The sequence below is a fragment of the Zosterops lateralis genome, assembly GCF_965231275.1.
Source record: "Zosterops lateralis genome assembly, chromosome: 5".
Classification (NCBI taxonomy): Eukaryota; Metazoa; Chordata; class Aves; order Passeriformes; family Zosteropidae; genus Zosterops; species Zosterops lateralis.
This window is the reverse complement of record NC_139766.1, coordinates 29801943-29814611: the sequence shown is the minus strand read 5'-3', so window position 1 is coordinate 29814611 and position 12669 is coordinate 29801943. Positions and strand designations below refer to the sequence as shown.

The following is a 12669-nucleotide window of genomic DNA, read 5'->3' as shown; positions in this document are numbered from 1 at the left end:
AATTTATATTTTTATTCATTTTTAGAGTGACAGTGCTATCCTCCAGTTGGAATAACCTTTCCTCTCCCTTTCCTTCGAAAATATGTTTTTAGGAAGTTACCTTGTTCTGTTTCTGATTTCATTTTGCCAGGCTCAATAAGCAAAAAGCTTTCAGTCTTCTTTTGTGTAGTAGGTTCTTGATATCCCTGATACCCTAACTGCCTTTTCCTAACTTCAAAGTTAGTTCCTATTTTTTGAATATGGATGAAAAAAATTGTAGACTCTTTCATGTAGGAGCTTACCAGGTCCTCTACATTGGCTACAGGACACTAATACTTCCTATATTTCTATATGGCATTCAAACCAGGACCGTGTTGGCATTTTTTGTGTCTGAACTACAGCTTCAATACGATGATTCATTCTTTTTACATGAAATTTCAGATTTGTAGAAAAATTTTCATATATTTTAAACAGCTGGCTCATACAAGTATGAAAAATGGAAGGCGATGATGTCTTTCATTCAAGTAGGAGAACCTGAAGACAAGGGGATAATTCAGACAAGATTGCTTAAAAGTAGAAATTTAGTCCATGCTAAAACAATCAAAGAGTCAAACTGCTAATACTGAAACTTCAATATGACAGGACTTCAGGCATTTAGTAAGAAAACATTACCAAAAGCCCTAGTAGAGGAAAGAGAAAAAGGAACAGGATTTCATAGCAACACCATTCAGTTTTAGCTCTGGCACCACACAAGTGAAAGGGAAACTAGCCGCAGTAGAAAGAAAGAAAATGCATATTGCTTGGTTTGCTAAAGTAACTGGGTTCAAGAAGAGGGATCTTGGATTTCTCCCACACCACCTTGTGTCAGATTCCCTGGTCTCTAGTAGATGTGCTGACATTGCAGCATGTTGTTTAGGTGAGGCTCTTACTTTCTCTTTGCAGCAGCCAAAAACTTCTGGAAACTTTTCTCTCCCTCTCTCTCTCTCTTTTCACTCCATCCCCTGCCTTTAATCCCATTGCCATATTCACTGCCTTAAGATGTTAGTAAGGAAAATTAACTGCCTTTAAAAATCAGACAAGGTACGGTTTCTGACTATTACACTTTTTATAAACTCTCCAGTTTTGTGGGAAAAATAAGCCATCAGATTACATAGAAATTCGCCAGAAAATCAAGAATGCTGAAAAATGGAATAGAATAAAAAAAACTAACAAATAATTCAGGGTTTCTGTATTGCTAGGCACATTTCCAACACATCAGTCTATTCAGTGTGGACTTTCCCATGCCCAGTATAGAAGCCAGAATTGTTGCTGCACATTAATAGTTAGCCTCTATGGGCTGTGTCACTCTTCTTGTCCGCAGGGACTGATGATCACATATGGGAGTGGGGGTGGATCTAGCAGTGCAATGTGGGAGCCAGCTCCTCTCAGGGAAATCAGAAAGTGGTGAAGGTCATCCAAAAGTGGCTTATACTAACATTGTCACTTCAGCTTGCATGAGCAGCTTCCCACTGAATTTGATGCTGAGTCTTGCCCAGCTTGGTACAAGAATACTTTGACAGCACTGTGATCCAGCAGTGTCAGAGAGATGGGTTGATGTTATCCTCTTTTATGCTACACATTAACATTCCCATTATAGAACTACAGGCTTCTAAGTTAGCTAGTTTTCCTCTCTCGTCTCTTTCAGAGCAGCAGTCAAAGCAACAGTGTAGTGTAGATGCACTGAATGGTTCCCTCCAGCCTGCATTGAGTACCTGTGGAGTTTTCCAAATCAGCCCCTGAAGTTCTGGGCATAAAGTGGGTTTATGTGAACTGTGTCATGGATGGATTTGTTGCAAGTTAGTTGTTTTTCTTATCCTTTTCAAAAAGGAGAGAGCATTGGAGTGGCAACAGAACCAAAGGGGTTTGGCTGACCCCTTAACCCCTACATCACAGGGATACAATGAGAAGTTCATTGTCATTCCATCTCGTCATGCAAAGACTAAAGAATGGGATTCAGACACTGAACACTTGCTGTAAGAGGTATTTATGTAAAACCTGACAATAAAAAGGTGACAAAGACTGTATCTATTGCAATACTGAAGGTGCCAACCCAGAAATTCTCATTGATTGAATAGATGTACTAACTGAAAACCTGTTCAAAGAGAAGAAATGCCTTTTATTCAGGTTTCAATTTTGTAAGGTGCTGCACACACCCTGAGAAGATTTTTGGGATGTCCTGAGCAAGGTCAGAATTGGATTTGATGATTCTTTTGGGTCCCTTCCAGCTCAGCATATTCTATGATTCTGTGATTCTTTAATGACTTTAATCCTCCCAATTAAAGCCCCTTGAGTTTGGGTGAGTTCAGTGTATTGCAGAATTAGATTCCTAATCAAGAAACAAAATCCTCCATTAAAAGGAAAGAGTAGTTCAGGGTGAAGGAAGATGAGGATTGCTCAGAGAAGTGAAGACTTGCAGCTGTCTTATACAATGTGTCATCCACCACAATAACAGAAACATATTTTCTCTTCTTAAGTGCTACTTATGATTTTTTTGGGGGTTGTGTTGTTATTGTTGTTTTTTGCTTGTTTTGGGGGTTCTTTGTGGGTTTTGTTTGGGTTTGGTTTTTTTTTTTTTTGTGTGTGTGTGTGTGTGTGTGTTTTTCATTCAGCTTGAAAGAGACTTTGGTGTACTTCCTTACAACAATACTCTGATACATTTGTTATCACTCCTTCTGCTAAATAGGAACTTTCACGGTGTTCTCATTCACACCCTCCAAATAAGGCTAATTTTAGCAAGATGCTTTTAAAAAGTGGCCTAAAACTTGCCACTAATTAGTTCTAGCAAAGGTTTCATTCAAGACAAGAGACAGAAAAATTCTGAAAAATATTTTTTTTAACCAGTTTTCATTTTAAAATCTAGGAATGTCTCAAGTTGTACAGATCAGAAAAATCATACAGAGAAAAAGCAGCTACCTCACCATCTACTGCCAGTAAGAATAAGGATATGACAATTCCTTTGACTTAAACAGCCTTGTTAAATGCAAATTAAAAGCAAAAACAACAACAGAAAAAAAAAAAAAAAAGGCAACAAGAAAAACAAAAGGAAAACGTCAGAGTATTCATATAGAAAATTGTGAAATAAAATATAGTTTTGTATTTCTTTTGATACTAACTGGTTATGTCTGCTACTGCATTTTCCATCCCTTGAGTAATATGACAGCTCTAAATTCTCAGGGAAAATATCATAATAGGTACCAGGCTCCAACAAATACCTAACATGGAAATCTGTTGAAAAATCTGTGAGTAGAAATCTTGATTTAATTCAATGTCATGAAATCATCTTCTGGAATGGAATCCTGGACCAGGTCACCTTGATGGGAGCTTCATAGTGGGAGGGCATTGTCTTTATGCTATTTAAAATATCTGCTTGAAGATTTACAGTTACCAAGGTGATGCAAAACCTTAGTGTGCTTTTAAGAAGAGAACCATGGATGAAATAATGAGAAGCAGTGTCTGCCATAACCATGTCACATCCTGGAGTAGAAAATCTATTTTTCTCCTTGCTTAGTTTTGCTCTAACCTGTGGAACAATGTGGTTTAGTAGCTTGACTTTTGTACAGTAATTTTTGGAGCAAGGCTTGGCCCAGGGCAGTATGATTTACATATATCTATCTGGACATTTTATTGCTGGCAATGCTACTTCAATGTATCTTTTCCTAAAGACTTCCACTGCTCGTGCCTTTGCTGCCTATTAGTTGTTGCAACTTGGCTCCTCTATTCACCTGGTGAATAAGTTTTTACTGGCTAAAAACCAGTTAATCCTGCAATTTGTTTGTAGTTAATAATAGAAAAATCATTGTAGTTAATAATACAAAAATCATTTAGGAAATGAATGATCTGACTGCACATCTTCTGAGTACCCATTAAGCTGTCCAGGTGACAGTCAGAATTCCTAATCTCTTCAATAGTTATCAACAAAGAGAAGCACCCACAAAAGGATTTCTCAAAAGTATGAAAACCTTCCAGCCTTCTAGTCTGTAATTCATATTGCAATTTACATTCTCATATTAATAGTAATGTGTTGGATCATGTAGCAAATAGAATCAATTTATGAATTGTTAATGTAATGAATGCTGGAAAAATGAGTTTATGATGGAATTAGTGTAGACTGTGAAATTTTATTTCCTAGAAATGATGTAGCATGGAGTTTATTATGATTTATGCCTACAGTTATTGCCATATCAAAATCTAACTAAGGTCACTGCTGTGAGAGAAACCATGTGTGATTAACCAATTGGAAAATTACACAAGGTTCTAAATTACACAGACCTTGCATTTCTATTCTACTAAATCTACATCACACATTTCTATTTAAATAAGCCCTCAAGGGCTTAGTTTGACTGATTGTATATTTAACTGCAAAACATACCAATGCAATATATTTACCAATATCAAATATGGAAAGAGATTTAGGCAATAAAATTAAGACTATACAGTTTCATTTAGGCATTTGCTTTTCACATTCTCCATTTATCTTCCCTGTCAGTTACCAAGAATTATGTTTTCTCTCTCTGTCTGAAACAATCCCAAAATTTTCCAAGAGCATTGTGTTTTCAGGTATGCCTTGAGATGCCCTCAATCCTTATGAGAACCACCAACCAGTGTGCTAAAAAACTTGAGTTCTGCACGGCAGAGAGCAGCCACTTCAGGATTTGGCACTAATCTTTACTGTACAGCTCACTCTCAGCAGAAAAGGAGATGCCTATGGGACACAGAAGATCCCATTCCTGGCTTTATAGAGACAGAATATCTTCTGCCTCTGAGGAGACCACAGGGGATTCCAACTAAATCCCAGGCTCTTCTATAGGACTAGAAAGGACAGAAGTCAGAAGCATTGCTGTTACCAAATCCAGTGATGTATAAAGTGCACAAGGCAGGTGGCTAGTGAGCAAAGACACGAGAGGTCAGTCCTGTGTGGGCACTAAGACATGGAATAGCTTGAGACATTAGAATGTGAATGGTTCCCTTGATACTAGTACAGATGTAGACCACCAGCATAAGAGATGTAAGCTGGCAAGTAACAACTCACTCCAGTGGCTCATGTTGTGGCATGCAACAAAAAAACACGGTGTAGACATGTGCTTTATGAGTTGACTATAGCCATTAAGTTAGTTAACTGTTAACTAATTGGCTTTTATAACTGTTGACTCAAAGTGGACAGTTTTGTACAACCATGTCTAGAACTATCTGAAGTTAATGGTACATCTCCTCTCACAGATATTTTTTCCTAGACATTGCATCCTTTCCACTCAGATGAGGACCATTCAACCATAATAATTCATGCACCCTGTGACCGATGAGCCAAAGTATTTTTTAGCAATACTCTGGACATTCCACTCTGGGAACAGATTACGTCAAATGCTGTCTTCTCATGGAAATAATTGACAGAGATAAAGATCACAAATTTAATACTACACAGGGTGACAAAATTTCAAGAGTTAGAGAAAAGAAATTTCCTGAGCTTCAGAGCTTTCAGTCCAGTAATGCCAGAAGCAGTTTGAACTCTCTTCAGAACCCACCCCAAAATTTACCTTTTTCCTTAAACCCAAGCAGCAGTAATGGAACCTGAAAAATACTGACCAGGTGAAACAAATGGAATTCAAGTATAAAAATGGGCAAGCTTTGTAAAACCACATATGAATTTATTCATAACACACTTGCAGTCTGAACATTGAGGTTTCTATGACCCTTGCTTAATCAGCAATTTCTCAAAAACTAAATTGTTTGTCAGTAGCTCAAAGATTACCGTGTATTCTGAACCCAGAGGTTTAGTGATACTTCACTAACAGCTTCCACAGTGTCAGTTTATTTCCATAATCCTACGATAGATAAGGGGCCAAGGCAATCACCTGAAATTCAGAAGGATTTCAAGAAGTGCAAGGCAGCCAAAACTGATTCTGGCCACTTATTGTGATGGCTGCAACAGCTTTGTCAGTCAGGTGGTAGGAATTACATCAGTTTCAGTTGTTCTGCAGAGACATTTGAAGAACCGTGTTTGGCTTCAGCAACTTATTAAAAGAAAAGAAAAAAAGTGCCTAATCTTAAGATTTCTTTTTAGAGGCAGAGAGAAACAAATTATCTCAAAAATATACTTATATACTTTCATATGGTGTGAATTTGAAGTATGAAGCAGCATTTCAGTGAGGGTTTTATTATATGCTTTTGGGAAACAACTATCCTTTTTTAAAATTTCACTTCATACAGTGTTGTAGCTTCTGTAAAATTTGGAGAGTAATCAAAATTAATGTACAACTATCACACACATGCATAATCATGACTATAAAAGCCACAATTGCTTCACTGAATTCTGATCATCCTAGGTCAATGGGGAACTTCAAAATAAACTCTTCAGTATTTTAAACATAGTTTTAGCTAATTCTAATACAAAGGCCAGGGAATACATTTCCTTTGTTATTCACCTTTTTTTTCTTCTATAGTCTTTTTTCCCTAAACCCAAATATACCATGTCCATATTCTTTTCTTCATTATTTTTTCTTATTAAAAACACTCTAGGCAGACCATTAATATAGTCCCATAAGTTGAGAAAATTTTCTTTGTGAAAGTATTGAGAGCTGCCTTGCTATCATGATGTTATTTTTCATTGAACAATAAATACTGCTTCAGACTACACACAGTTGTGGTCTGCTTTCAACTCTTTATCTTTATCATCTTCTCCTGAGTTGTTGCTCTGACTGAATGTTTCAATGGAAATGGTCTAAGATAAAGGTGTTTTTAATAGCATATATCTTCTTTTAGAAGTTATTTTTATTCTTTAATATCATTTAAGGGAGTATTTCCTTTTTAAGATTCGGGACAAGTTACTGTAAAGGTAGTCAGCATATAACAGATGCTACAGTTTGGAGGCAAACCTCTAAGCAGTATTTCACCATTTCAAGAGTTTAAGAGCTTTAAATCATCTTGTGGAAGAGTCTGTTCCTCTACTGGCTATATTGAGAAGCACTTCTCTCCTTTTTGCTCCTGCAATCATATCATAATAACTGACTGACCCCTCCCTGTAAGTGCTAAGCTTTCCTTTAACTGCTGTGTGTGGTATGACGAATGCCAGCTCCAGAACATCATAACTGATCTTCTCCCATTATATCTCCAGCTGGTTGTGCCGACATGCTTTGTTATAAAAAAATGCAGCATTTCAGAATGACAGGACTGAGTATTCTAATCTTGTTGAAATGCTCTTATTTACTCAACAATTATCACTTTGGCATAATTGCACCTGTTTCTTTGATTTGTGAAATCCTCATGTAAGTAACTGGACATATATCCTGAGTCATTCTAGAGTTTTTTCTATTTTATTTCCCTGCTGTGCATTTTTGGCCAGTTATCATAAACCTGGTCAGATACCGTGTGTGATGTACCATGTATCATGTATCACAATGTTATATGGTATATGCTACATGATATAAATATCAGTTTGTTTATCTGCAGAATAGCATCAAAACCATTCCAATTCCCAGAGGTTGGCTGGTATTTTTTCCTGAAAAAAAATTGCTTTTATAACAATGTAACAGTGTTTTATAACAAGACCAAATCAAAGACTTTGAGCCATTCTTGAAGGAAAAGTTAAAAGGTCAAACCTAGTAACAGCCAAGTTAAACAATAAAGTGGAAGCTGCTCCTTGCATCCTTTACCTTGTCACATGCAGCTCCTGCTGTATTAACTGGGGGTGAAGTCTGTGTGTACAAGTTCATTAGCCAGGAAAAGGTTGCATGTTCCCTAAAAAAGTTCAAAAGTCATGAAACAAATATAAACAGACACACTGTTTCTGAATCTGTGGTACTTACTATCTCAAGTGTAAACATGTTCCAACAGAATTTCTTTATAATTTGACAAGTGGCACAAAAATTCCTGATGGAAGCAAATAACAGATAAGAGGAAATAACAAATAAGAACAAATCTTAGGAGGACCAGAGCAGCTGAGGGAGCTGGGGTTGTTTATCCTGGAGAAAAAGAGGCCCAGGAAAGACCATATCACTCTCTACAACTACCTGAAAGGAAGTTGTAGCCAGATGAAGATCGGTCTCTTCTCTCAGGCAGCAAGTGACAGGATGAGAGGAAATGGACTCAAGCTGTGCCGGAGAAGGTTTAGGCTGGATATGATGTTTAATGGTAGCATGTTTAGGCTAATGGCTGGACTCAATTATCCTACAGGTCTTTCCCAAACTTAAAGATGCCATAATACTAAGAAATTCTAGGGGTGGATTTTTTCTTATGAAGGGCTTAAACCAGCAAAGAAGTACTGTGAAATTGTGGAAGAAGAGAATTTTGAAACTACAAAGTAGTTACAAGTTCCATGACACTCTTGTGTATTACTGGTGTAGATATGTTATATTTCAAAATGTATTAATATACTGTATTTTATGGTAAAAAGTGGTACTGTTCCCCTTTTTAGACTATAAAAAGCCTATTTTGCCATGCATCTTACTGGATATTTTCATTAGAAGAAAAACTGATAAGAAAGTCAGCTGGCTTTGATATAGTCCTGTTTGGTTTGTGTGTAATTTTCAACAAATAATGTACAAAGACCTGTATGATGAATTACACGAGGAAGAGTTGATGCCCAAACTCCACTTTTTGCCATCAGTGGGTCCAAAAGCATTTCCTTGGTAAAATGTTAAGCTGGGTTTTTTAAGCTCCATTTCTTATCCACAAACTTGGGGCTGCACTCAAACTGGTACTGTTTGCCTTTAGCCCACAGGAACTTGGGCTAAGCCCAATCTCCTCATCTTCATCCCATATACCAGACTCTTGAGTTGGAGGATTCTGTCACCTTGGCTATAGATGTCCCAGCAACAAAGCTGTTATACCACCCATTTTCAGTTATTTTCTTCCCTACATGGTAATATTTAATTTATGTCTACAAATCTGTAGACTAAACTTTAAATAAGTCTTAGAAGTATTGATTTTGTATTATATTAAAATGCACCCCACAGGAAACTACACTTAAACAAAATATAATTGGAAAACACAAATCCAAAAAGCCTTCTACATCTAACCTAATGGTTCAAATCCAGGCCAGGTAGGTAGAATGCAGAATGTCTGAGTATTCGGGTGACTCCATTGAATGTAACAGAAATGTTTACATATAGGAAATGAAATGTTCTGTCAGGTTTTAATGGATTAGGCTGAAAGCTGACTCTGTTACTTATGGATATAGAAAATAATTATGCCAGTATGATTCTAGTCCTCAATGACCAGTCTTCCTCATGCCAAATGAATTAAGAACTTTATTGGCAGTTTCAGTAGATAGGTCAAAACCTGTGCAGGCATGGCAATTTAATTTTCCTGCCCCTATATCTTAGACGAATTAGAGAAGTAATCTGTAGAATTATTTCTGGTTATACCTTTACAGAGGATTTAATTTCCAGACTGTTGAGGCAGCAGTCTCCATGAGCCTGAAATGCAAATGAAAAAATGTAAGAGAATTGTTGGAAGGCTGTGCTTACTAAGCTTTCCATGACAATTGCATTAGATGTAACTTTTATCTAAACCCAGGTTTTGTTTACAGCTGCATTTGCCCATCAATTATTTCATCAGCCCAAGACAAGCCAAAAACTCTGTCAGGATGCTGAGCAACTGATTGCTACATGAACAGCAATGCTTTAGTTTTATGAATGTGAAGCAGAGTTAAAGTGCATTGTCCCTTACGTCTGAAAGTTTTCCTGACATCAACTGTAGGACTTGAACTTGGCTGTGATGAATCACAAGATGTACCAGAATAAAAGCATCTCTGGGGACTGAAAGGATAAATGTACTGTCTTCCAAATTTACTCATTTTGATAATGTCAAGAGATGATAATACACACAGTGAATCACATCAGCCATAGCTACAAAGGAAACATATTCCATGGTTGGTTAATTCTTAATTGATTCTGATGCTCTGGCCTAAAATAGAGAATAAAAATATACCACTGATCAAGAGTCTCCTGAAGTCCACGCTTTATGCACATTAATGGATGCTATCCAAACAGCAGCTTAACTATGAGAGAAAAATGGGCAGAAATGGGCCAAAATGGGGGTGGCAAGCAGAATGGTCAAATCCAGGGGTCACTTATTTTCCACTCATAATAGTACAGCTTCTGTCTCCTCTAACCTAAGAGTTGATATACAAAAACCCTCTTGGTGCCCCTGGGTTTTGTGTATACAAAATGGAGAAAAAACCCCCCTAATCTAGCCATTCACTAGCAAGAAAGTTTCAAGACTGGAGAAACTTTGGACCCAGTGCAGCTTGTACCCATTGTTCCCTTTCCCTTGGGGTAAAATGCATTTCTGTTTTTGGTAACCCCATGTTATTTTCAACCCATATTTTATCTTTCACAACATAAATTAAAGTTGCTCTCTTCTCTGCAGGCAAGAAGAGGATATGTGGAGAGCTTCTGTGGCTCTGGAGCAGAGTCCTCTTGCTGTGGCCTTTGTGGGGTTTGTTTGGCAGGTCTCCACATTTATTTCTATGCCTCCCTTTCTATGCTAGTCCCTACTTGTGAAGAATTTCTGGAATACCTTGATCAACATAGAATATCTGGGCCTTTTATATTTATGGTGTATCTGAAATAATATACCAGCGCCTCTAGTCATTTGCACATTGGTATAAACACTGAGAGGTTTCTCTTTTTGCTCTGAATATGATAGAAATTCAAAATGGTTAGAGATACCTGATCTTTATCGTCAGACTGGTGAACTGGGAAAACCATCTCAGAGTCATTTCTTTTTGCTCCAAGAGGAAATACATCTCTGACAACAGGTAAGGCAAAAGACGGGAAAAGGAATTTCTGGTACAAGGCTGAAAACCGTGCGTCACAAAAAATACTGCCTTGAGCAAATCTGAGGATGCAGCAAAGCCGTGAATTACGGACACACAGAGCTTGAGATAAACAAAATCCAGCGCTTCAGTTTCACTAAGCGCAGCTTTTGTCTTTGAGCCACTGCACATGCCGGGCCAGGGAACAAACAAAATGGGGGAGGCGACCACAGAGCTGGCTTTATGCTCCCGATCTGCGGTCCCCGACAGCAGGGCAGGGCGCTGCAATCAATGCTGGGGAGCACCGCAGGCCGTGCTGGGCCGTGCGGGGGGCGCGGAGCATCCCCGGCCGGGCGGCGGCTGCGGGAGGGAGGGCGGGAGGGAGGGAGGTGGGGCCAGCGCTGACCTGCCGCCGCCGCACCGCGGGCCATCCCTGCCGCCGCTACACCCTCCCTGCTTCCTCCCATCGCCGCCGGGAAACGCCAGGAAAACATGTAATGAAAGTATATTATTAAAAGAAAATAATTTGCTTTTAGCGCAGGGCCGGAGGAAGCCGGGCAGGCCGGGTGCGCAGGGCAGAGCTCGGCCGGCGCCATGGAGCACATCCGGATGCCCAAGGTAAGGCGGGTCCCCTGGGCCGCATCCCCTCCGGCCCCGCCGCCCCGCGGGCCCTGCGGCCTTCCAGCCGCTGCCAGGCTGGTTCCCGGCCGGATTGCCGGGTGATACCTGCCCGCTTCCCGGCCGGATTGCCGGGTGGTACCTGCCCTATTCCCGGCCGGATTGCCGGGTGATACCTGCCCGCTTCCCGGCCGGATTGCCGGGTGGTACCTGCCCTATTCCCGGGCGGATTGCCGGGTGATACCTGCCCGCTTCCCGGCCGGATTGCCGGGTGATACCTGCCCGCTTCCCGGCCGGTGTGCCGGGTGGTACCCGCCCGGCAGGCCGAGGGATGGGCGCGCTGCTCTGCGCTATGGGGTCGTCGGGCTTCCCGTCCAGTCTCTGTTAACGCAGGCACTGCCCGTGAGCTGTAGTGTCACCCCTGCCTTTAGAGGGGCAACACGTTGTGATGTGGGTGCGGACTCTCACAGAGGACAGCAGGCACAGCAGGGTCAAACATGGAAGGCTCTTTATTATCTGACTCCAAAGGCTTATATACATTTTGTACAGAGGGCCCAGGTTGCCCCAAGGAGGTTACAACCTCCTGACTCCATTGGTCACTATGACCATCAGTCAAGTTCTCTCTCAGAGAACAAGAATGCAAAACATACAGATAAATTCTAAGAATACACATTGTTTACATGCAGCAGCCTGAGAATCAGGCTGCTAAGACTCAAACACTTGAAACCAAGAAATGCAGGGGTGACACTGTAGGGACCCCAATGGGAGCCCCGTTACTGCTTTGCAGATGCCTCCGGTTTGCCCCAGGAGTTCAGAATCCCTGGCAAATTGATTTAGTGTTTCTACACGTATGTTTGATCTTTAGCCGATGTAATCCCTCTTTCTCTGCACCTCTCTCAGCACTAGGCCTGTATCTGTTAACAAAAGTGCCACCTTGCTCGAAAAGAAACATACAGTTTTAACACGCAAAAGGTTTAGGTTAAAAGTAATAATAGGAAAGTGAACCAGAGCAATATGTTAATTTGAAATGGGGTGGGATATGTTTTCACATTTATTTATTTATTTATTAAATGACCCAACCCCCTGAAATAAGGTATTTATTTGTACTTATCACCAATATTTAATGATGGCATGAATTTGAGATTAGGGCCTCGTTATTTGTCTTTTTTGGCCTTTAGGTGTTAAGCTGAAAATCTATTAAGAAGATAGGCCTTTATAGCAACTGTCTTTCATCTCATTTCATGATCTGGTTTCTGCCTTTTTGGGAAGGAAGAATTTCA

The 12669-nt window shown here is 39.8% G+C and overlaps 1 protein-coding gene across 1 annotated transcript in view; it reads left to right on the top strand.

Annotated features, from left to right (window-relative positions):
* Positions 1 to 11205: 11205 nt before the first annotated feature.
* The window catches only part of MTMR7 (myotubularin related protein 7), a 47338-nt gene continuing 45874 nt past the window's right edge, over positions 11206 to 12669 (top strand). Inside the window, exon 1 of the mRNA XM_083861334.1 lies at positions 11206 to 11389. Coding sequence (XP_083717460.1) covers positions 11366 to 11389 — 24 coding nt within the window. The 5' untranslated portion in view covers positions 11206 to 11365. The remainder of the gene's footprint in view (positions 11390 to 12669) is intronic.